The 27,291-nt window shown below is 35.1% G+C and overlaps 1 protein-coding gene across 2 annotated transcripts; it reads left to right on the top strand.

Moving 5' to 3' along the window:
- LOC123547020 (uncharacterized) lies at positions 1-25,938 on the top strand. 2 transcript variants are annotated; one of them, XM_045333760.2, is made up of 2 exons: positions 1-236; positions 24,413-25,938. In XM_045333760.2, the coding sequence occupies exon 2, from the start codon at positions 25,141-25,143 to the stop codon at positions 25,855-25,857; it is 717 nt and encodes a 238-aa protein (XP_045189695.1). In that variant the 5' UTR covers positions 1-236; positions 24,413-25,140; the 3' UTR covers positions 25,858-25,938. The 2 variants fall into 2 exon arrangements, with proteins under 2 accessions (XP_045189695.1, XP_045189693.1); XM_045333758.2 differs by lacking the exon at positions 1-236 and adding an exon at positions 6,226-6,588.
- The last annotated feature ends 1,353 nt before the right edge of the window (positions 25,939-27,291 follow it).

The following is a 27,291-nucleotide window of genomic DNA, read 5'->3' as shown; positions in this document are numbered from 1 at the left end:
CAATATACTATCATTGATAAAACCAGAGCACTATTTTCAGAGCGATGATGCGTGTAATAGCTCTATTCGGATGCAAAGATACATATCTTATTGATTAAATTTAATATCAAATACAGCATTAAAAGTGTTTAAGGTATTAAGCATGAACCGAATGGAGATTTATATTAAGGATATCATGTTTTTTCAGACGACAAGAATTATTAAGTCACACCTAAAACTTGGATTGGACTTTTAAGGTATGCAATTTTTATTTCTTACCTTTTCAAATTTTGCATCAATTATTTTAATGATTTTGTCTGTCTGCAGCGAAAGAAGTGATTTCACGAATAACAAAATTCGTGTATGTCTTATAGGTAGACTATGTGACACGTCATACATGTAGGTACATGTTGCGACCATACACTTTTTAAAGTTTTCATCCTTTGTATCTATAAAAAAACTCAAGCTAGATCTTGTGTCTAAGTTTGGGATGTCTAATGGCGACCACGTTCCACTCGCAACTTGATTCGAACCCGCGATCTCCAGTTTGGGACACTGTACCTTGTACCAACCCCAACCCCATCCCATATCCAAACCATGTCTTCATTGAGTTTCAGCGCTATTTTGGAAATGGGCTCCAAAATAAAATGCAAGTCCCTGTGGCGTTTATTTGTGGCATACGGTATAAAAGTATAACTGATAAAAATTGCATAAATTAACACTTGCCCAAAAACCGATTTTGAAATCCAGTATCATTTACTCTTTAGATTGTTCAGTGTTAAATATGACCATGCTGAAAATATATTCTGACAAAGTATTTTCCATTGTAATTTAAATAGCATGCTGGGTGCTGAAATTTAGAAGGGATGCAACTTTGACTTTGTCGCTGGATAGAAAAAATGTCATCTGTATAATGTTGTATGAATTATAACCAGTATACCATTAATAAACAGTCGTTCGCAACTACATGCATGTATATATAAAGAATATTTTATCCGCTGAGTTATAAGTAAATGAATATTTTTAATGAGCCTATCAAAATCGGTCCTATCTTAGGCATACAAAAGTCGCCTTAACCATCACGTTTACAACCGCTTTCGAAATTCGGGAAGGTTGCAGTTACATATATTGACCTTTTTCGAAAATCAGCCACAAATAATTCATTCTGTATACTTGTGGAATCCATACTATATTGTACTAATCACCTTTTTATCCTGAATTTTGCCTGTTGACTATATAACACAGTAGTGCAACGGTGGTGAGAGGGGGCATATAGAAATATATTTTTGGGTAATATGTTCCCTTTTCCATAAATGTTTTCCTTAAGAACTTATGCAAATCAGCCTAAGACAATAGTCTTTATATGTGTTTTTCTGTTATTATAATTAAATCCTTCATAATAATTGCCTTTTATATTGATTATAAGTAATGAACTTATATGAGCAGGGAATAAATACCGTTTGTACAAAATATATAGACGAAATTCAAGAAAATATCATTTAGGATTGAGTGTATCAAACAGAATATAACTTTTTTTTTTCTGTTATACTTCTGTATGTTTGGCCGCCATTAAACATTTGGCAGATAAGTAGCATGTATATAGCAACTAATACTTAGAGCATGCCAGTTCATGCCCATAATAAACCTAAATTCGGAATCTACAACGTTTCCACACTTTTTTTTTAATTTTCTCATACCTTCCTGTTCCGATGTTTTTGTAATCATTTAGAAAGGTGAAAGAATCCTCAAAATGTGCTTAAAATGAGAATTGTTTAAGGTTTCGGTATGTGGCAGCATTTTATCTCTGTGGCAGCGTAAAATCATTAAAGATATTTTCTATATTTCCTTTATTTCCAAAAATAATTTTTGTACGTTTTCGACCAAAATTACAGACAATCTTTAATTCAGCACGTTGCAGAAATTTATACGTATAAAAGGGTGTATAAAAGGGTGTTTGCTAAATAAATAATTCGACAATATGTAAATAATGACATAATCACTAAAATATGTGCTTCCATTTGTCGTTTTCTTAATCTCTTATTGCTATATATCTTGTTCAATAGTCGCCATATTAAAAAAAAAAATCATTTCAGCGTTATGAATTGATGCACGATGGCTTTAGTATAAAATCAAATTTGAATATAGTGTCTGAGAGATTCAAGCATTTTACTGTATTCGGTATAGATTAGAGTTCGTATTCAAATGTAGTCTTTATTTAATGTATTAGGCTTAATTCAATATATACGTTTTCATTAGAATTATTTTGAAATAATACTAGCTGTGTTTTAACTGACATCGAAGACGTTTCTTTGAAACACATGTGTGGTGATTCTGTCGTAAGATTACCCGAGTCGCATTAGCTAGATAAATACTGAGAAAATAATCTTATCATCTAGTTAATATTTGCGATGTTTTTCACTAAGATAAATATTTTTACACAAAAAAATAGCCCCAAGAGTGCCCATGCCCTTATTTTAAAGGCCAAGGTCTCATTAACTTGTAAACAATTTTAGGTATTTTATAACTTTGCTATGCAAAGTAGATATCCATGTAATTAAGCACAAACAGTCGGCGTCCAAACAGTCACCAAAACACAACAACGCTTAATTGTCCAGGTTACATGTGGAGGTCAAAAGTTTACAGGATCTGTTTCCTGTCTGGTTCGTAACTATTTCTTGGCACAAATGTTCCCCAAAACTAAACGATGTGTCGCACCCACGACTCGACCCTGTCTCAAACGTCAAGTTCACAGTAACAGTATTTTGGTTAAGTTTTATTTTTGGTCAAGTATTGTGCTATGTATGTATAGATATTCAAGTAACTTGGCACACGACACCTAAACAAATGGAAGTCAAGTGTCAACAGCTCCTGTTTTCAATGTTCACGTCCGGTTAATAACTATGTTTTGCATGGATGAATATTCGTGTAACTTGGTACTCACAGTTACCGTAAACAACTATGTGTCACATGCAATCCACTTGCTTGAATGTCAAGGTCACACTTTGAGACAAAAGATTTTTTTTGGTCCTTAACTTTTTATACACGGATGGATATTCAAATAACTTGGGATGCAAATTCACCATTGGAAGACAGTGTATCATGCACACGACTCGAATCAACTAAATCAAAGGTCAATGCCACTGGGAACTAAAATAATGTTCTGTTTTGATGATAAATGTGATTGCTCCCCTTTTAGATGAAAAAGTTTAAGATATGTGGTTTTTCTCCTCAGTTTTCACACTAGCAATCAATAGTAGTACTAGTAGATTTCCAACGTTATTGTAGATATGGTAGATATGGCTAGCATCATTATGGCATATAGCTGCATTAAAGCCCGCGCCGGACAATAATTCCTGTCACAGAGCAAATCCCGTGACGATTGTAAAACCATGTGATCGCAAAATGGCGACACGTAGTTTGGCAAAAACGGTAATCAAACGCTTGCAAAGCTGACTTACCGCATGTTCTGAGGTTTGCTTTCTAGAAATTTAACAAAGTTTGCAGTAAGCGATTCGTCAAATTCTTTGACTGTATTCAAACTACTTTTGAATAATTTCATTACGTGGGCGTCACAACGCTAAAAAAGATGTAAATTTAGTATAACTGTATAGTTTATTAACGTTTTTTTTTTTCACATCGCATGCAAACTATATTATATTCAACGACTGAGATAATATGAATTAAGGCACCGCCTAGCATTGGGGATTTATCTTTTATATATCCGCTTAGAAAGAAATATTCAACGCTCAAGAAAGTGAAACTTTGCTCTAAACTGTAGTTTACATTTAGTGTCATCATACCTCTTACAGCGAATATCATACTTTGCAAAATTTACGGAAGCCATGCCGGTGACGTCATTCAGCGTTCTCGCACTAGCTTTGTTTGTTTGCACTCCACGCAGAAACTTGACGGTCTTTACACTTCCTTACTGTTTTAAAAGTGTTTTTCAGTTGCATGTACAGTTTTCATTACGAAAAAGAAGTAAAATAATCATGTTAGCGCGGTTTACGAGTTTCTATGACTGATTCGGGGTGCTCGGATGTTCATAAAGACAACCAGTCAGCGGATTTTACATAAACCGGAACCGGAAAACATCGAAAAAATTGCCTCAGTATATGCAAACAGCAAAGACGAATATCTATATACGGACGTTACCGTCTCGGGGATTTTCATCCCCTATAACTATTAATATGAACTAAGGCAAAGCCTCAAAGCGAGCTCAAAGAAATCGGATTTAGCTAAAAATATTATGCATCATTTATTTGTCACAAAGAAACTATTCCCTACTCACAAGAATTTAGGAGAACCCATTCACTTGAAAAAGTCTACATTTAGTGTCACCATACCTGTAACAGTGAATATCATACGTTGCAAAAATTATGGAAAGCCGGTGTCACGGTGACGTCATTACCGCGTTCCCGTTTCTTTCTGCTTATTAATGACATTGTATCCATTTTCTGGCCGATGCTTGATCTTTTAAATGAAAATAATATTTTTTTCAAACAACTGGAAAGCATTCTTTCATTATTGTTGAGTGATGAATATTTTTTAGCAATTGAATGAAGTTCTGTATTCACTCCGGAAAGAAGTACTTCCTGTGAGCACCTATCCGCTAGGGTGCGCTTTTTAAAAACTTCCGACGAAACTTTTCAAATCCATCACCAAGTGTGCAAGTATACTTGCGTTACCGTAAAGCTCGATTCTCGAGCAGGCCCTTCGGGCCTGCTCTTCGAGCTCGCTATTAAAAAATATATGAAGTACAACTCAGCTGAAATTCCGCCAAATTTATACCCGGGGGTATACATAGTGTTTGCTGTACCAGTAAGGGGAAGCAACACTGTATTGTACAAATGAGGGGACTTAGAAGCAACTTTGCATTGACTTAGACTGTATGTTAAAAACCCCGTCTCCGTGCTACATTTCAGTTGTTTTTGTTAAGTACTTCCCTTCAATATGATAACATTTTTTGTGAATATTTCTCTTTCTATTTTCTCACCATTTTAAAAAATTTAAAGTTATGAATCAATTACCAGTAATATCATAGCTTCACCAGTTCTGTAATACATGATTGTTTGATGGCAAAGTATAAATAAAGACACATTTGTAAATTTTGCTCCTTGTCTACATGCAGTGTATTCGGTGGCAAAATTATCCGAGGCGGGCGACGTCGGTCTCTTTTTTAAAACAAATTCATAAACTAACTATGTTAGAGAACCATATTATCCGTAAATAATAGCTCTTACGTGTACATAGAGATGTCATTTTACACAATATTTGTGATACCATACAATTTAATTAAGATCAATTTAAAGCTTGTATGGTCTTTCAAAACTGCCTTAGGAAAATAACCCTGTACTATGAATGACAGCTTAAGCCAGATTATAGTTTAACTACATGATTTTATTTCTATGATAATTCAACGTAAGTGATCGATCAATATAGATATAAAGCACTTTTGGAGATGAAAAAAAATGTTCTATTTTTTTCGGATTATTCCAGGAGGTAATACACTTATGGTTGTCTCTTCGTTTTAACGCTGAAATCACAACTAACCTATGAAGCCTATCCTGAATAGTTAATAATTGCATTCATATAAATATTTCAAATATTTTGTTTGAAGTAAGTTGTTCTACAGTTTAATGTAAGTGTTTACTTGTGAGATAGTTAGAAACTATGGTCCAGTTTTTATACAGTATACTAAATAAATATGTGCATTGAGTGTAAGTCTCATCATAGGTCTCACTGAATACTACATGTAATCCCTAGCCATCACTGCTGTTGGTTCGAGACCTCGCTCAGAGTACGGTGTTAATATTTTCACAAACTGTTCTGCAGCACCCATTTAAAGTGCTCGGGAAAGTTTGCTCCAGGGAAAGTCAAAGAAAACTAATCGAAAAGAATAATTCCGATAAAACTTTTAACGAAGTGATGCCGCAGAGAAAGTTTTTTTTCCAATTACCGGAAGTGTTCATTGAGGCGATAATCGATTTCAATTGTTTGTCCATAATCGGTTATTTTCAGCCAAGATGATAAAGCATCTGACACCACTTTGTCGTACAGCTTGCAAACTAGCAACAACATAAAATATGCACTGTTCGTGAGTATTAAACAATGATTCATCAGCTGTTTACAACTAGCGGTATATATAGTTGTTTAAACTATAGTGCTGTTCACCTGTATGAACAGTGATCTTTGTTTTCCAGCAGACGATTCAACCTCGTCTGTATCTTATTACAAGCTATTTCCGTCTGCTTCAATCATACAAACGATGCCAAAATGATTACCTGCGCATGCGTCATACTACACCTTTTGTTATTTTCTGAGTGTATTACGGGATTAGGATTATCCTTATTAGTTACGCTGATACTAGATAACATAAAAATTGGCTAATCTAATAAAATTTAGAATAGTCTTTGTTTCAAATTTGAATTTTAAACTTTGTTATACAAAACGGCCTACTAAAATCTGGAACAAAATGGCGGATAATAAGTGAGAATGATTGTATTTTTCTACGGAATCAGTGAACCAGTCCACAATCTGGGTCAATGTATGTCTTCAGGATTATTTAATTAGACGTGAAAATCGGAAACATGTTTTCGTCTCTGCTTGGTATGTTTTATTATTTCTAAAAGTCTTCGTAACAGATGAAATTAAATCTACATTACTAATTTCGATTTGTACTCCTGTTGAAATGTAATTCGTCATCTATAGCTCGATCAGTACAAACATGACTCTCTAAAATGATAAAAGAGTTGTTCCCATGATAAAGAAAAACCTTACATATTTCTTATTCTCTACTTTTTACCATGAAATGTAGCATGTATGTTTCTCTATCTTTCTTAATAATACGAACTAGTTTCACCTGAGCCAATTTAACGGCTCAAGATAAACTACATAATGATAGCATGGTGTTCGCCGCCTGTCGTCCACCGATCGTCTTCATTTACTTATGGACATCATAGCACTTTATTTTTCAACGGATTTCAACCAAACTTTCATGACAGCTATATAACCAAACCATAAGAGCATGATTATGGATTCCATTATATTTATGAATTATGGTCCTTTAAAGGTGGTCGATCACAATTAAATAACATTTGATGACACTTTTTGATTTTTGTATAGTCTTATAGAGATTTTAACAAACATAAAAACTAATTACATAGTGTTAGATCCGTAATATAAATGTGTCCTATTGATTTTCATAAATTTTTGTAATTAACCCCCTTTAATATGAAGTACAAAAAAATGTATATCCTTTGATTTAAGATAGACAAAGGGAAGTAATAATAATTATTTAAACTTTCAATTCTAATGAATTTCAGCTGAATATATGTTGTTAATGAAAATCTTTCACAAATATACAAATAGGCCATACTGATATCATTCCTTAAGTAAAGTATTTTTTATCAAATTTATACTTATTTTAAAATAATTGTATCTTGGTTGGGCAACCAGGATAGGGAAATCAAATTTTGTATTGAGTTGAACGAAATTTATACACAGTAGCTGTTAAAAATAATAATACGTTTCCTTTTTTTTTCAGCAAGGTTTCTGTAAAACTGTCCCTTGAACTGTTTTCCCAATATTACTATATAAAATACTTCAAAACCTCCGTGCAAAATCTAATTGTAAGTATCAGTCAGTATCAGTGAAGAGAACTGATCTTCAAGTGACGTATTAAACAAATAAAGCTAAACAATGTATTAACTGTACTTTTTTAAATATTCGAAGGCAGATTTGCCGGACGTGAAGCTGCACCTACCTTTTTGTATAACTCAATAATAAATAACAAAAAAAAACAAAAAACAACAACAATACTGAAACATCTCTCACACAATAACGCATTGTGATATTACATCCGTAGGAAACTACTTTTTCCGTAGTAGGCTGTGACAGGCTTGAACCTCTTTTATGCCTTGTGTTTCCTGTCTTGAAAAGTATGTCGGAAGCTGGTTACATCTCTTGTTTTCCATTGAACATGGCGATTTGTTATTGCTTTTATTATCACTCTTTGCGACAACGTTTCGGCCCAGGGCCTTTATCAATAAATCAATTATTATAATTATATTTAACATAAGATCCAAAGATTTACCTATAGGGCATATGGGTACAGTTTACCAAAAAAAAAAAAAAAAAAGTATATATATATATTCATAAATTTTATTACCTCCCTTTATTAAATTTTTGAATTCTAAATAAGAGTTATACCTTATGGAAACCTATAATTCTCTGTAAGTAGCGCGTTTTTTAAAAAAAAAATAATAGAAAGTATGTTCTATTTGCGTCGTGCCCCATTTTTGGCGGATGTACGTCGTTTGTCTTGTTTTAACAGTTTACGTTAACGTCACTTCCGTGGTTCCGTATTACGTTGCTTATCTTATATATTTCTTAGCCAGAGTAATTGCAAAATATGTATTCTTACATGGCTCGATTTGATTTCCAGTTAAACAAAGAAGAAAATCAAGCTCTGTATATTCTGCGATAGAAAACGGTTGACGCGCGGAATGGTAAGAGAGCATCAATTATGACGTCAAATTGCCGCATGACGTCCGATACATTACTCCTCGGGTAAATGAAGTTCAGCATAATTAAGAAATAATTTATAGCAAAACGGTGCTTTAACACTATTAATACACGATGGGCGGTTATACGCCGGGCGTAATAATTTCACGAGGACGCAGCCCGAGTGAAATATTTCGATCGACGTATAACCGATTCTAATATGAATTTTATTGTAAACATTAGATCAAATATGACAGAACTGTTTTTTCGCGCATGCATGGCGCCAACTGTTAGGTCGTCACGTTCCTTTGTTTATGCACGCCAGGAACGGAAATGGTAATACGACTTGAGGAAGAGTTCAGTTTGGGCTCAAAAGATGGCGAATTATTCTGAAAGCGAATGACCAATTTAATGTATGTGTATTTTACCACTCGGGCTAACACTTCCTATGCTATGTGACATTTCGTTTTAAACATGTTTTTAAGTAAAATATGTGATCAAATTTGAAAGCGCTATTTCTCGATGCGTACATGGCGCTAAATGTCCGTGTGTGTGTAAATTAATAAAGATAGTTGTGCTATGTGACATTTCGTTTTAAACATGTTTTTAAGTAAAATATTTGATCAAATTTGAAAGCGCTATTTCTCGATGCGTACATGGCGCTAAATATCACGTCGATGTGACGTCAACATGATATCTTTGTGATGATTTAAGCATTGCTAGTCATATTAGAATTATCTTTTGTAACATGTTTACTTCAAAATCAATCACAATGCTCTAGTTTAGAATGTACGTGCAGTTATATTAAGTTAAACCCCAGTTTCAGAGACATTCAAAATCCCCTTGGTCATAATCCCTTTGGTTAAAAAATGACAAAGTGAACAAAACCCTCAATAGAAATAACAGGGTTGTCATAACCCCATTGGCAAAAATGATGGGGTAGTCAAAATCCCATCAGTTTGTGACAATCCCCTTTACTCAAAATCCTAATTAAGTCTTCCATATGTAGTGGATGAGACATATTTATTTAGCACTGCACGTCTGTCTGTCATTCTGTCTGTCTGTATGTCACAAAGTTTGTCAACGCAACTTCTCTGACACCATCAGGAGGATTTAATCAAACTTCACAAAAGTGATTATTACCAAGCCTGGATGAGCATGATGTTGGCTTGTTCCGGTTCAGTGATTTTAACTTGATGTATGATCCTTGATTCGTCAAATTTTATTATGCTTTAGCCGCTTCTGTTATATTACTGGGTGGATTTTCACTGAACCTTACAGCAGTAATCAGTGCCAAGCCTAATTGTGTATTTGATTTAGTGATTTTCAACAGCTTCGACACCAACAGGAGGAATTTCACATTAATTCATTAAAGTGATCATTGCCAAACCTAGTTGTGCATATCGTCGGCATGTTTTCAGTAGAGTTATGGTCCTTGATTTGTCGCAGTTTATCTTGTCTGCGCAACAGCTCCGACACCACCAGGAGGAATTTCACATTAATTCATTAAAGTGACCATTGAGAAACCCAGTTTTCTGGTTCGATGATTTTCAGTAGAGTTATGGCCCTTGATTCGTCAGTTGGCTACTTTTCTGATATAATAATATGGATTTCCAACAAATTTTACGGGAGTGATTAGTGCAAAGTATAATTGTGGATATTATCGACATGTTCCTGTTCAGTGATTTGCAGTTGAGTTATGGCCCTTTCTTTATCAAACTGTATGCTATTTTAGGAATTTATTTTTACACCATTAGGCAGATTTCCACCAAACCATACAGGAGTTATCAGTGCCAAGCTTACTCATGGACATCATCGGCATATTCCGGTTCAGTAATTTTCAGTAGTGTTATGGCCCTTGATTTGCCGTAATTAACCCTGATTGCTATACTTGCTGTGTACCATTAGGCTGAATTTCGCCAAACCACACGAGGATCTGTGTGAAGCGTAGTTGTGCATATCATCATCATGTTCTGATTTAATGATTTTCAGCCGAGTCATGTCCCTTGATTGGTCAAATTATTTGATATCTTTGTTACTTCTCCAATACCATTGGATGGAAGTCCACTTCACAGAAGTTACCACTGCCTAGCCTAGTTGTATATATCGCTGGAATGTTACGGTTCAGTGTTTTTCCCTGGAGTTATGGCCCTCATTTGATTTGCGTTTTATGTGATGAGAAGCATACGTTTTTCACTGATCTTTGTCATTGAAGAAGCAGTTATGTTGAGTAGGGGAAAAGAGTACTTCTTGCAAGCCAATGAAGACCCTTCTATGAAGGCCCGGTTAAGGGCTGAGAAAAACAAGACATTTCTGCAAAACATACTAAAACAAATTGAAACATTTATTTGTTTCATTATGAAATAAATAACCTATTTCCAAGAATGAAATTTTGCCTTACTGTTAGATGTCATTATGGGAGATATTGACTACACATAGAGGGGATATTGACTACCCAGCTTTTTTGCCAAGGGGATTATGGCCACCCTGATATTTCTGTTGAGGGGATTTAGACCACTATGTCATTTTATGGCCGTGGTGTTTTGATCAAGAGTATTTGAAAGTACACTGGACACCTACAAGATGGTTGGAATCCTCAAAACAAAGTCTGGCCTTGATAAACTGTAGCTAGAAGTGATAACGCAACAAGTAGGTTATAGTCTGTTATTTTTCATGGCTCGCCATGAAAAATAAATTATACATCGTTATTTTGGTAGCTAAAGTCAGGGGCCTGCTTCGTATTGTGGGTAAAATAGGTATTTGTATTTTAAAGACATTTATATTCAACTGGTTATTTATGATGTTTATTGAACTAAGGGTTCCTAAGGACGAGAAAAAACATGCTTCAAAATATTTTTTATTTATCATTAATTTGTTTTTAGCTCACCTGAACCAAGCGTTCAGGGTGAGCTAGAAGTATCGACGGATGGTCCGACGTCTCCTCTTAAGTTTGTTCAATGGGTGCACTTGGCCCCTTTTATGTGCCGCTAAAACTAGAAACAGAAAAACCTTTAAACAACTGCTTCTCACGGACCACTCGATGGATCTTCACCAAACTTGGTCTGTAGCATCATTGTAAGGTCCTCTCTTAATTGTTTTCAAATGTTGGCACTTGGCGCCTTTTAGGGGCCATTAGAGTTAAAAGTAGAAATACCTTTAAACGACTCTTTTTAGGAACCGCTCGATGGATCTTCATTAAAGTGGTCTGTAACATCATTGTAAGGTCCTATCACGAATTCTTCCCTTTTAGGGCCGCTTGAGCTAAAATAGAAAAACCTTTAAACGACTTCTTCTCATGAACTGCTCAGTGGATCAATATCATACTTCGTCTTTAGCATCATTTTATGGTCCTCTCTCAGATTTGTTCAAATTGGGGCACATGGCCCCTTTTAGTAACTATTACAGCTAAAAATAGAAAAAAAAAACTTTAAACAATTTCTTCTCATGAAACAATTGATGGACCTCCATCAAACTTGGTATGAAGGATCATTTAAGGTCCTCCCTCAAATTCGTTCAAATGGGGACACTTACGTCTTACGTTTTGTATGTTAAACAAAGATATTACTATTCCTGACTCAATGTGTCATACGTATCTTCAAGGACAAATAGTGACAAGGCCAGGTGAGCGAGTAAGGGCCACTTTGGCCCTCTTGTCTTATATAACACGGGTGATTGCAGGAATAGAAAGCTTGTTGAAATGAAATACAAATGTAGCAGCAAGTTATTTAAGAATGTAGATGTGCGCTATATTTCTAACCTATTATTAAAGATCAATAATGGTAGATCGAATTTCTACAGCTGTGCCTATCAGTTTTCACCGTAGTAAATTTTTGCACATATAATATGCCTATATGTATACCTTAGCTCACCTGTACAAAGAGTGCTCAGGATGAACTGTTGTGATCACCCGCCTTCCGTACGTCCATCCGTTATTCAACCGTGTGATAAGGGAGTTCTTTAAATAGTAACTTACAAAGCTATTTAGCGGTCCCGCTTGGCCGCACATAAGGGTCACCAGAGCTAAAAATTAGAAAATCTGCAAACATAATTAAAAATAGAAAAACCTTTAATGACTTATTTTCGTGGACTGCTTGATAGATCTTCGTGAAATTTGGTCTGTATCAGCATTATACGTTCCTCCCAAAATTTCATCAAACAGGGGGAGGGGTGGGTTGGGGTGTTTTACCTCTTTTAGACGCCGTGAGAGCTAAAAATAGAAAAGAAGATCTAAACAACTTCTTCTCATGAACCGCTTGGTGGATCTTCATTAAACTTGCCCTGTAGCATCATTATAAGGTTTTCGATGTAACTCATTGCAGACTTGGAGCGGTCTTCTGCGCATGCCCGAAAGTGATTATCAGTTGTAGCGCACGGCAAAAATATGCATATTTTTGCATGTCCGTATGTATTTAGTGTACAATATGCATAAAATACTGACCAAAGGTTAGGGTTAGTATCACAATGGTTACAAAATATATACATTTAAGATATTTTCGTTCAAATTTAGTTAATCCGGTATGTACCGGAGTCTGTAATTTATACCGGCGCTCCAAGTCTGCATTGAGTCACAGTCATAAGGTTTTATCCCAATTCTTTTCAGACGGAGGCACTCAACCCCTTGTAGCGACCGCTAAAGATAAAATAGAAATAACTTAAACTAAACTGCGCTCTCAAAGGACTAGAAAATATAACAACAGTGAGTCCTTATGTGGAGTATTTCTTACACTTAAAGACTGATGTTTCGATAGTTAACAAAGTCTATAAGAGGGACTTTATGAATATCATAAAGTCTGATGAAATAAGAAAAAGAGACTTAACGGCTGATAACATACTAGTTCATTTTACACCAATGGGAGACCCGTTACATGGTAAATATACACTGCGGAATATCCTATACTTTTTCAACCAATCAGAAGCCTTGTGAGTTGCTTCCAGCTGACCTTAAACGAAAATGAGATTAAGCTCCCTTTCCTTAAAGAAAATGTGATTAAGCTCCCTTTCCTAAACGAAAATGAGAATAAACTCCCTTTCCTAAACGAAAATGAGACTAAGATCACTTTCCCAAACGAAAACGTGATTAAGCTCCCTTTCCTAAAAGAAAATGTGATTAAGTTCCCTTTTCTAAACGAAAATGAGACTAAGCTCCCTTTCCTAAACAAAAATAAGACTAAGCTCCCTTTCCTGAACGAAAACGTAATTAAGCTCCCTTTCTTAAACGAAATCTTGATTGAGCTCCCTTTCCTAAATGAAAATGAGATTAAACTCCCTTTCCTAAACGAAAATGAGACTTAGCTCCCTTTCCCAAACGAAAACATGATTAAGCTCCCTTTCTTAAACGAAAACGTGATTAAGCTCCCTTTCCTAAACGAAAATGAGATTAAACTCCCTTTCCTAAACGAAAATGTGATTAAGCTCACTTCCCCAAACGAAAATGAGACTAAGTTCCCTTTCCCAAACGAAAACGTGATTAAGCTCCCTTTCCTAAACGAAAATGTGATTAAGTCCCCTTTCCTAAACGAAAATGAGACTAAGCTCCTTTTCCTAAACAAAAATAAGACTAAGCTCCCTTTCCTACACGAAAACGTGATTGAACTCCCTTTCCTAAAAGAAAATGAGACTAAGCTCCCTTTCCTAAACGAAAATGAAACTAAGCTCTTTTCCTAAACGAAAATGTGATTAAGCTTCCTTTCCTAAACGAAAATGTGATTAAGCTCAAAATGAGACTAAACTCCCTTTCCTAAACGAAAATGAGATAAAGCTTCTTTTCCTAAACGAAAACGTGATTAAGTTCCCTTTCCTAAACGGAAATGAGACTAAGCTCCCTTTCCTAAACGAAAATGAGACTAAGCTTCTTTTCCTAAACGAAAACGTGATTAAGTTCCCTTTCCTAAACGAAAATGAGACTAAGTTCCCTTTCCCAAACGAAAATGTGATTAAACTCCCTTTCCTAAAAGAAAATGTGATTAAGTTCAATTTCCTAAACGAAAATGAGACTAAGCTCCTTTTCCTAAACAAAAATAAGACTAAGCTCCCTTTTCTAAACGAAAACGTGATTGAACTCCCTTTCCTAAAAGAAAATGAGACTAAGCTCCCTTTCCTAAACGAAAATGTGATTAAACTTCCTTTCCTAAACGAAAATGTGATTAAGCTCAAAATGAGACTAAGCTCCCTTTCCTGAACGAAAATGAGACTAAGCTTCTTTTCCTAAACGAAAACGTGATTAAGTTCCCTTTCCTAAACGAAAATGAGACTAAGCTCCCTTTCCTAAACGAAAATTAGACTAAGCTTCTTTTCCTAAACGAAAACGTGATTAAGTTCCCTTTCCTAAATGAAAATGAGACTAAGCTCCCTTTCCTAAACGAAAATGAGACTAAGCTTCTTTTCCTAAACGAAAACATGATTAAGTTCCCTTTCCTAAATGAAAATGAGACTAAGCTCCCTTTCCTAAACGAAAATGAGACTAAGCTTCTTTTTCTAAACGAAAACGTGATTAAGTTCCCTTTCCTAAACGAAAATGAGACTAAGCTCCCTTTCCTAAACGAAAATGAGACTAAGCTCCCTTTCCTAAACGAAAGTATGATTAAGCTTCCTTTCCTAAACGCAAATGAGATTATAAAACGCTTCTTTTACTAAACGAAAATGTGATTAAGCTTCCTTTCCTAAACGAAAATGAGACTAAGCTCCCTTTCCTAAACGAAAATGAGACTAAGCTCCCTTTTCTAAACGAAAATGTGATTAAGCTTCCTTTCCTAAACGCAGATGAGATTATAAAAAGCTCCTTTCCTTAAAGAAAATGTGATTAAGCTCCCTTTCCTAAACGAAAATGAGAATAAACTCCCTTTCCTAAACGAAAATGAGACTAAGATCACTTTCCCAAACGAAAACGTGATTAAGCTCCCTTTCCTAAAAGAAAATGTGATTAAGTTCCCTTTTCTAAACGAAAATGAGACTAAGCTCCCTTTCCTAAACAAAAATAAGACTAAGCTCCCTTTCCTGAACGAAAACGTAATTAAGCTCCCTTTCTTAAACGAAATCTTGATTGAGCTCCCTTTCCTAAATGAAAATGAGATTAAACTCCCTTTCCTAAACGAACGAAAATGAGACTTAGCTCCCTTTCCCAAACGAAAACATGATTAAGCTCCCTTTCTTAAACGAAAACGTGATTAAGCTCCCTTTCCTAAACGAAAATGAGATTAAACTCCCTTTCCTAAACGAAAATGTAATTAAGCTCACTTCCCCAAACGAAAATGAGACTAAGTTCCCTTTCCCAAACGAAAACGTGATTAAGCTCCCTTTCCTAAACGAAAATGTGATTAAGTCCCCTTTCCTAAACGAAAATGAGACTAAGCTCCTTTTCCTAAACAAAAATAAGACTAAGCTCCCTTTCCTACACGAAAACGTGATTGAACTCCCTTTCCTAAAAGAAAATGAGACTAAGCTCCCTTTCCTAAACGAAAATGAAACTAAGCTCTTTTCCTAAACGAAAATGTGATTAAGCTTCCTTTCCTAAACGAAAATGTGATTAAGCTCAAAATGAGACTAAACTCCCTTTCCTAAACGAAAATGAGATAAAGCTTCTTTTCCTAAACGGAAACGTGATTAAGTTCCCTTTCCTAAACGGAAATGAGACTAAGCTCCCTTTCCTAAACGAAAATGAGACTAAGCTTCTTTTCCTAAACGAAAACGTGATTAAGTTCCCTTTCCTAAACGAAAATGAGACTAAGTTCCCTTTCCCAAACGAAAATGTGATTAAACTCCCTTTCCTAAAAGAAAATGTGATTAAGTTCAATTTCCTAAACGAAAATGAGACTAAGCTCCTTTTCCTAAACAAAAATAAGACTAAGCTCCCTTTTCTAAACGAAAACGTGATTGAACTCCCTTTCCTAAAAGAAAATGAGACTAAGCTCCCTTTCCTAAACGAAAATGTGATTAAACTTCCTTTCCTAAACGAAAATGTGATTAAGCTCAAAATGAGACTAAGCTCCCTTTCCTGAACGAAAATGAGACTAAGCTTCTTTTCCTAAACGAAAACGTGATTAAGTTCCCTTTCCTAAACGAAAATGAGACTAAGCTCCCTTTCCTAAACGAAAATTAGACTAAGCTTCTTTTCCTAAACGAAAACGTGATTAAGTTCCCTTTCCTAAATGAAAATGAGACTAAGCTCCCTTTCCTAAACGAAAATGAGACTAAGCTTCTTTTCCTAAACGAAAACATGATTAAGTTCCCTTTCCTAAATGAAAATGAGACTAAGCTCCCTTTCCTAAACGAAAATGAGACTAAGCTTCTTTTTCTAAACGAAAACGTGATTAAGTTCCCTTTCCTAAACGAAAATGAGACTAAGCTCCCTTTCCTAAACGAAAATGAGACTAAGCTCCCTTTCCTAAACGAAAGTATGATTAAGCTTCCTTTCCTAAACGCAAATGAGATTATAAAACGCTTCTTTTACTAAACGAAAATGTGATTAAGCTTCCTTTCCTAAACGAAAATGAGACTAAGCTCCCTTTCCTAAACGAAAATGAGACTAAGCTCCCTTTTCTAAACGAAAATGTGATTAAGCTTCCTTTCCTAAACGCAGATGAGATTATAAAAAGCTCCTTTTCCTAAATGAAAATGAGATTAAGCTCTCTTACCTAAATGAAAATGTTGTTAAGCTCCCTTTCCTAAACGAAAATGTGATAAAACTGACAAAATTTTATATTGATTTAAATTGTACTTATTTTAATGGAATTATTTATCGTGTTTGTTTTATGACGGAAGCATGCTCATGCGTTACTCTAGATACATATGCACCTAGCTATGTTTTGTCCTACTTATTGAGTGCACATATGTTTTACACATCACTTTATACCAATAAACCACATTAAGATACTTAATAACAGTCTGAAATGAAAACAAGGCAAAAAAAAGAAACAAACTGATAAAACGGAGCAAGCCTGTAAGAAAGATATTGAAAGAGAACAATGTAAATACGCAAAAAGTTAAGAGCACTCACATGCGACATGAGATATGAATAATGTTAGTTTTAAGTTCATCGTCCGTCAACAGTGGCTTCAAACTACCTCTCCTCATAAACAAACAACCATAATGTGGATGAAACTTGACAGAAACTGCTTGACACTGACATTAACAAAATGTATTTAAAGAAATTTAATCGGTTCAAAAGCTATGTTAAAAGTAAAAATATAATTAAAAGACCCCGCTTCCATACTTATTGCTGGAATGCTACCAATGTTGATCAGAATCTATTTGGGATAATTTGTATCAAACATGTTGAAAATGTTCAAACTAGGGTTGCAGGTCAAGTTTAAGAATCTCCTCACAAGCTATGAGTTAGAGTGTTGCCAAACAAGAATCCCCTCACAAACTATGTCCAGATTTTCCTAGATTGGGTTTGCCAAACAAGAATCTCTCACAAGCTATGAGTTAGAGTGTTGCCAAACAAGAATCTCCTCACAAGCTATGAGTTAGAGTGTTGCCAAACAAGAATCTCCTCACAAGCTATGAGTTAGAGTGTTGCCAAACAAGAATCTCCTCACAAGCTATGAGTTAGTGTTGCCAAACAAGAATCTCTTCACAAACTATGAGTTAGAGTGTTGCCAAACAAGAATCTCATCACAAGCTATGAGTTAGAGTGTTGCCAAACAAGAATTCCTCACAAACTATGAGTTAGTGTTGCCAAACAAGAATCTCCTCACAAACTATGAGTTAGAGTGTTGCCAAACAAGAATCTCCTCACAAACTATGAGTCAGTGTTGCCAAACAAGAATCCCCTCACAAACTATGAGTGGTATATATATAATTATATATATAAACAATTGCAACATAGATGCAGAATCATTGAAATATTAGTCTGTTGTAACGACCACACACAAAGGTATCATCGTATGTCGGACTTCTTATATCACATGCTTACATTGTTCCAGTTTGGAATTCCTGTTCAGATGTAAATTTGGCATTGCAAATGCCTTTTATGACGAAGTAGCACAGTTCGCGACAAAATCAACTCAGTAGTAAACATATGTCGTAGATAGAGTTTGGAGAAGAATATAGACGTTAATTGCTTTTGCAAGTGCCTTTTATGACGAAGTAGCACAGTTCGCGACAAAATCAACTCAGTAGTAAACATAAGTCGTAGATAGAATTTGGAGAAGAATATAGACGTTAATTGCTATTGTAGGTAGAGTTTGGAGAAGAATATAGACGTTAATTGCTATTGTAGGTAGAGTTTGTAGAAGAATATAGACGTTAATTGCTATTGTAGGTAGAGTTTGGAGAAGAATAGAGACGTTAATTGCTATTGTAGATAGAGTTTGGAGAAGAATATAGACGTTAATTGCTATTTTAGGTAGAGTTTGGAGAAGAATATAGACGTTAATTGCTATTGTAGGTAGAGTTTGGAGAAGAATATAGACGTTAATTGCTATTGTAGGTAGAGTTTGGAGAAGAATATAGACGTTAATTGCTATTGTAGGTAGAGCTTGGAGAAGAATATAGACGTTAATTGCTATTGTAGGTAGAGCTTGGAGAAGAATATAGACGTTAACTGCTATTGTAGGTATAGTTTGGAGATAACGTTTGTTGAAGAATATAGGCATTTTAAAATAACTATTATAGATAGAGCTTGGTGAAGAATGTAAGCATTAATTACTATTATATTTAGATAGAGCTTGGTGAAGAATATAGACATTAGTCACTATTATAGATAGAGCTTGGTGAAGAATATAGACATTAGTCACTTTTATAGATAGAGCTTGGTGAAGAATATAATTATTAAGTACTACAGTAGATATGGCTTGGTGAGGAATACATACGTTAGTTAATATAGTAGGGAGAGTGTGGTGATGAATGTGAATATTTAGTCACTATAGTAGATAGAACTTGGTGAAGAATGTAGGCATCAAGTACTTTAATAAATAGCGCTTGGTTAGGAATACATATACATTAATTACTACAGTAGGTAGAGTATGGTGGAGAATGTAAACATTAAGAATACAGGCATTAAGTACTTTAATAAATAGGGCTTGGTTAGGAATACATACATTAATTACTTTTGGTGAAGAATGTAGGCATTAGGTATTTTGGTGAAGAATGTAAACATTAATTACGATGTTACGTGCCCATAATGACAAAGAAAGTATTTTTTTTACAATATGATTTTTATCTCCTGGTTCTGCACGCCCCTCCCCCCTCACACCCCCAGTCCATTTCACTATCTTCATCTATACTGCAGCAGTACTCACTACAGAGACATGTCCGTCTGGTTACATCTACTGTGTGAATGTAATTATGTCTCCCACCACACAGTGGTGTGGGAGACATATTGATTCTCTCACCACACAGTGGTGTGGGAGACATATTGATTTACTCCAGTCTGTGTGTGTGTGTGTCTGTCACATAGCTTGTCCGCACTCTAAGTTGAACATTTCTCATCCGATTTTCACCAAACTTGAACAAAATGTGTTTGACCATGAGACCTCGGCCAGGTTCGATAACTAGCCAAATCGGTCCAGGCGTCTTGGAGTTATGACCCTTGAATTACCAAAAATCGGCCTTTTTACTCTTGTCCGCTCTCTAATTCAAACATTTCTCATCCAATCCTCACCAAACTTGAACAAAATGTGTTTGACCATGAGACCTCAGCCAAGTTCGATAACTAGCCAAATCGGTCCAGGCATTTTGGAGTTACAGCCCTTGAATTATTGAAAAATCTGCCTTTTTACTCTTGTCCGCACCCTAAGTCGAACATTTCTCATCCGATCTTCACCAAACTTGAACAAAATGTGTTTGACCATGAGACCTCTGCCAAGTTCGATAACTAGCCAAATCGGTCCAGGCATTTTGGAGTTACGGCCCTTGAATTACTGAAAAATCTGCCTTTTTACTCTTGTCCGCACTCTAAGTCGAACATTTCTCATCCGAACTTCACCAAACTTGAACAAAATGTGTTTGGCCATAAGACCTTAGCCAAGTTCGATAACTAGCCAAATCCGCCCAGGCTTTTTTGATTTATGGCCCTTGAATTACTGATTGGATCCACTCGTCAAGACCATCTAATTGGATCCACTCATCTAAGCCATCTAGAGACACTAGACATTTTTCATAGGGGCAGTTGTGGGAGACATGCGCTTTGCTCAAAAGCATCTCTAGTTATTACTAGTGAAGGTTCATGATGAAGAACACGTCTGAAGTCATTCGCTCTCTACTCAAAATGCACGTAGAGAAGTTGTCATTTACTTATAGAGAATAAGTGAATACTGATACGAAATTCATTTATTAGATAAGCTGACACCATCCCCCGCCCCCTGATTGAATACCTAAGTTATAATAGAAAAACTTTATTTTCTTGCATCAAACGCTTCTATATGTAGATGGCCCGGTGGTCTAGTGGTAACACGCTTAACTGTCAATCCAGAGGTCCGGGGTTCGAATCCTGGTCCATGCACTGAAATTTCTGAGATGCTTTTGAGTGTCTCCCACCTAACTTAGAGGCCAGTACTGGTTCTTCCCAGAAAAGACGGCTTCGCGTGTATCGGTGCTATACACCGAGCACGTTAAAGAACCACACTGTCTACTCGCAAATAAGAACTAGGCTAAGTTAGCCGGACAAGTCTGTATCTGAAAAAGGATTTCTCTCTCTCTCTCTCTCTCTCTCCATCTCTCTCTCTCTGTTCTGGGGGCTTTATAAATATTGTGTGATAAATAAATAAATATATATATACCGCACAATATGCTTCTATATCACACGGTTCGCTTCTATATCCAACGGTAGGCTTCTATATCACACTATACGTTTCTATTTCACACTGTACGCTTCTATATCACACAGTACGCTACTGTATCACACAGTGCGCTACTGTATCACACTGAGCGCTTTTGTATCAAACAGTGAATATGTATATCACATATCAGTAGTGCTTCTCTATATCACAATGCACTTCTGAAAATGGGAACAAATGAGATGAATCTGTATTCAAACTTACGCGTTTATTTTTTTGGGGCGTATGCATGTTCTCTTAGAAAATGAAATAACAAGTGTCTTACAGATTTCAAAGCGTACTCAAGTAATGAGAAAAGAGCTCCCGACACACATTGCCTTCATTATAAACAAGTATTTTACAGCTTTACCATTTTTCAGCCTGTTTATCATTATGCCATATGCATGATCTATGTACTGTTGCAGATGTTTCTGTAAGTTTTGTTTGTTTGTTGAATTGGTTTAATGCCATTTTCAGAAGTATTTCAGTTATGTTACGGCCCTCTGATTATTTCCTATGTTAGAAATACTTCACTAGTAACTATGAATCAGAGTGCTACGCGGGGAACGAATGACATCAAACGCACATGCACCACTCTCGGTGATCAAACTTGCGGATAAGGATATTTTAGTTATACTTAAAAAATGCAAAAGCCATTTTATTTTCCTCATTTGGATCTAGGCTTTGACAATATACGAATATCAAAGATAGACTTGCATTGATTAAGAGGTTTGTCCTGGTTTCCATATAGTCCCTCAGTTAAAGTCCTTCTATCCAGAGTTTACCTCCCCTCCCCACATACATGTTTTCAACCATGATATTCCACTTCTGACACGTCGCAAATATGACAAATTTTCTCTCGTTTAGTGGTGTTATATATTACAGTGATGCAACACTTGATTTAGATAAGTTTAATGCTGAGTATACTAAAATAATCATTACGGTAGGCATAGTAATTAAAATTGTCAAAGTCAACTTTTCAGGTCTTATTTTCAGTGTCAAATGATAGCTAAGAGCACCAATTTACTGTATTTGTAATTATTTTTATCATCTTCTAAAAACAGAAATATTTGATGATCAGGTAATGACTTTCTAAAAATGTCTGAAGAAAAATGGACAATTTTTTCAATAATTTGGAATTTCACTAGTTATAGTCTATATCAAAAGTTACCAATGTTGAATAAATTCAATAAAGTATAGTGTAAGCTTAGACTGCTTTCAACACTTTGAATCAGGCTATATTGTAATTGTTTTTTGTTTTTATTTTGTTTTGTTTTTTATCATTTTGTAGACTAGCCAAGAGTCTGAGTTGATGAGAATCATATGTGCTTTTATTATTACATATTCGTATTTACACTCCATTAAGTTACATTGGAACCGGAAACGTCATATTCTTCCATATTTACGTCTGAATTATATATCAAGTGCGTGACGTCATTTTAATATGTGCCGTTGAGTTAATTTCTTTTATTTCGGTCAGTATTGTTAATTTTATTCAGGCTATTGAAGTACTTCATAAAATTTATAATATTAAAATATGTGCAGTGTAAATACGTATGTAATAAAAAGATTATTACTTTTGCATCGAGAAGTATGCACTTGTTCTTAAGCGGAATAATATTGCGCTCCTAAAGTTAATATTTCCGCTGCAAAACTCGTGCATATGTCTCGATACAAAGGTTACCTATAAGTATGAACTTACTAAAACCATACTTAACCTGAAAGAATTTATCTAAGGTTAACTCTTCCTGTTTTTAATGGATTCAAAGAAATGTACGTGTTTTCAAAAATTGATTTCTCTGGATAATCCTGAATGAGAGGCTCCAACAGAAAATCTTTTTTAAAGTTATGTAAACAGATATGAGATTGTGCGCATATTCTAAATTTCAATGGATTTTTAATGCCCCCTCCCCCTTTTGCATTTTGTTCACATTTTATGATAGCGACCTTTTGTATTATATATCCTATTTATAGCGAAGTATCACTGCATAAATGCAGCATCTGAGTTTGAAACGATGGCAAACTCGACATTCTGGATAGGATATGTAGTATCAGCTTTCTTGTCAGATAATAATATTTATTCTAATATGACTAGCAATGCTTAAATTATCACAAAGATATTATGTTGACGTCACGTAGACGTGATATTTAGCGCCACGTATGCATCTAGAAATAGTGCTTTCAAATGATCAAATTTTACTAAAACGAAATGTCACATTGCACAACTGTCTTGATTAATTTACACATACACGGATTTGGTTATTCGCGCCCTAATGGAACGCTTCCGCAAGACGTATTACCATTTCCAGTCCTGGCGTGTATAAACAAAGGAGCATGACGACCTACCATTTGGCGCCATACATGCGCGAAGAAACAGTTCTATCATATTTGATCTAAATTTTAAAATAAAGACATATTAGAATCGAAATAATTTATAGTAAAACCGTGTTTGAACACTACACACTCGGGCTGTTATACGCCGTACGAAATAATTTCACTTGGGCTGCGCCCTCGTGGACGTATAACTGCCCATCGTGTAGAAATAGTGCTATACATTATTTCTTAAATAAACAACGTTGGAAATTTATATGACATAACAATATAAAACTTACTTTGTTTTTTACTTTATGTACTTTTAAGATACACTCCAGTGGTGTTTAAAAATAAAATTATGTGTAATAAAGTTAAGGAAAATCATTTTCCATAGACACTTTTCATATATTTTTGTGTACGAAAATCGCAGGAGTGTTCCATTTTTACACCGTCCATTATATGCTAACAATTTTATTGCAAGTAGTAAGAATAACATGTGTCTTGAAATGATTGAATGATTTGTCTAGTTCAAGATTCCAGCTTTATTTCCGTTCTGGTCTCTCCTGTTGGCTTTTCGGATCTTTGTTACGCATTTTTATGATACATACATGTACGGTAGGAGATGGGCTTATCCTTTGATAATTGGTATTTGGTACTACAGACGGGGTTTTAAATATCATTGACATTTATTTTGCTTTATACTTTATTTTGCTCTCCATGTCATTTCTTAACAGCTAGTAAATGTTTTTGTCGGTAACATGCCACTTTGAAGATAATACACTTAACGACTGGAGTACATAGTTTTTTTCTGATTAAACATACAACATATGAGTAATTACATATCACTGATGTATTTTCAGGAAGAAGTTAACAGAAATGCACAGAGGCAATATAAGCTAAAGATCATCGCAAGCTACATCTTGGCCTCAACACGTTGGCATAAATTGGAGTATATAGTATTTTCACAGGTGGTTTTCTGGGATTTACCTACATACTACATCATACCATCTACCTAAACTACGTCACATGTAGAAGCTAGCAATATTCCACAGAATATATCAACATGTATACAAGCTTCTTGTCTCAGGCAGACGATACCAATCTATAACATAAGCTTTTCACGATAAAGATCAACTAGTATATGAACGCCTGCGTGCGAGAGAGTGAGAACAGTAAAAATAATCAACACACAAAAGACTCTTCATGCACTACTTGTGGATTGTCTGTTGTTTGCTTTGGAATATAAGCAGGGGTTTTGATCGCTCTTAACAGAGGATTAGTACCACAAGATTATCATCTAACGTCTGACTACACGCTGCAAACATGTACGCGGAAATGCAGTTTTTGACGCAAGAAACGCGTTAAGTTGATGCTGTTTTATATTTGAATATTGCATATGCTTTCAATTAAGAAGGAGAGAAAATTTGAGATTCACTGAGATTTATTTTATTGAGATATGTTGAGAAATCAGAGGACAAAATGGATATAAAATTACACTATCAGTCATAATAATTTATAGATTTTTAACTTTTTTTTATTACAAAGATATCAAACACCCACTATTCCTTCTACCTCAAAAACGTGTTCAATGGTGGTTTCTGTAGCTGAAATTCCTTACTTGGACGTCAGTAGAATGAACAGAAACACCATGCGGCCGGTACCAAACGTTGCTGTGATGGCCGCTAAGCCTCCTAAACCTCCATGTTGGCGGGATTTCGTCAGCCATAGTCTCATGGCAGAATCGGAATTTACCGATATCAGCAAAATGGCGCGAAGTTCAAATGATAGTTTTAGTTCAGACGGTCATACTAATAAAACTGCCGGTAAACCAAAAAGACTTCGTGCGAGGATACACAGAACACGGAGTCAGTTTGCTATTGAAGAAAGTGATCTTCCCGCGGAAACTTTGACAATGACCTTGGCTGAAACAAAACCAGACGATATAGGGTTGTGTAGAGAAACGTCTTTCAATGAAAGAATATTCCAAGAAGATAATAACAGGAAATGTCAAACTTGGTTACAAAGTGTCGAAGCCTCTAAGCCTCTTGAGGATGTTAGTTGCTATGATTTAAGCGGCCTTGAGGGTGAGGCTGTTTCCATAGAAATTCCAGATGATACGCAATCTTACGAACAGACTGACGGATGTCAGAAAAATAAAAGTAATAAAAGTGTTCATTTAAAAAATACTCACAAGTCGTCTGCGTACGAACAGTTGCCGACAGCGGGTTCCTCAAAAGCAGTAATTCCTACATTACTGAAGCATGGGTCCTCCTTTAAAGAGGACAATTTACTCAACACGGGATAAATGTAATCTGTTAATGTCTTATGTGCAATTATTTCATTTTATCGTTTAAATGATTATAAATAAAATATAAATTAATACTTATTTCCATCCCAGTCAGAATATGAATTAAACTACTATTTGCGCACATGTTTTTTTGCGGGGAAGTATACCAGATATTGCCATATATAGACCAATATAACCTTGGTTTTCGTGAGATTATTCTCTATTTTCGCCTATCTATCATGTCAGTAACTGCAATATGTGCATATTTACCATATTTACCCGAATCAATTTCAAATTGACAATATTTTGATTTTCACCTGTTTGCAAAATTATTTGATATGTGGCAATTTGTTTTCTGTTAAATGATGAAGTCGTGGTAATTCAGATAAATGTAGGTCTTGATAATTTAAGTAAACGGAGAAATCTTGGAAACTTCAGTAAATGAACAAGTCTTGGTAATTTATGTAAATGAGGAGTCTGAGAAACGTTAGTAAATTAAGATGTCAAAGTGACCTGAGTAAATGAAGGAGTCTGAGTAACGTTTTTAAGTGAAGAAATTTTGATAACCCTGGTAAAAGAAGGACTTTGGATGTGGACGTCTTGATAGCTTTAGTGTAATTGAAGTCTTAATAACTTATGCGAAATGTTAGCATCATACAGGTTATTTCTTAGAGATAGTAAGACTGTTAAATTCATATAATTTTATTTTGCATTGAAGATTCTGTTCTTCATCATTGATGGCGATCTTTAATGAAATTTCTCATGAAACAAATAGTTACATTCTTTTCGAAAAATCATTTTACATAGGGAATGAAATAATAAGGTCCGTTCATTGTGACTCTTTCACAGAGTTGTCGTTCCTCACCACTGTATGCGTCTAACCATACTATACACGAAACAAAAACTTCAGATTGCAATGGGCAGCACTTTCTTTTTACTGGAAAGACTGGCGCATAAAACATGTACATTACAGTATATTCTAACAAGACCCGATTTATTTCCCTATTAAACAAAGAAGACTGAAACGGTGTGTTATTCAGTTCGTTCGTCACAATTATTACCTCATAACGTCAAACGTCATAGCGCGTAAAGTAAAACCACACAGAACAGGCAAATATTTGGTGAATATCTTAAAATATGTAAGTAATAATCCTTGATATCATGTTAGAATCGAAATAATATATCTCATTTAGTGATTTGCTCTTGAATAAAATCATTAAATTCGTTCAGATGCGTATTATTATATAATAATAATGTAATAATTCCTTCACATCTAAACTCCAAACAATGATTTTAAATAAAACAAATAATGACAATGTTGTTTACATGAAACTTGTTTTAAAGTAGTTCTGAAAATCGGTCCGTTACTGTTACACTGTCAACATAGGTTAAAATCTGCATTATAATAAAATAAATCTTACCAGAGAAGTCTTTACTATAAAACACATTCTG

This window comes from Mercenaria mercenaria, chromosome 9, assembly GCF_021730395.1.
Source record: "Mercenaria mercenaria strain notata chromosome 9, MADL_Memer_1, whole genome shotgun sequence".
Taxonomy (NCBI): Eukaryota; Metazoa; Mollusca; class Bivalvia; order Venerida; family Veneridae; genus Mercenaria; species Mercenaria mercenaria.
The sequence above is the reverse complement of the archived record's forward strand: the minus strand, read 5'-3'. Positions and strand labels throughout refer to the sequence as shown.

Excerpts from the sequence above, each read along its gene's own strand:
- LOC123547020 (XM_045333760.2), top strand. The coding sequence starts at position 25,141 with ATGGTGGTTTCTGTAGCTGAAATTCCTTACTTGGACGTCAGTAGAATG.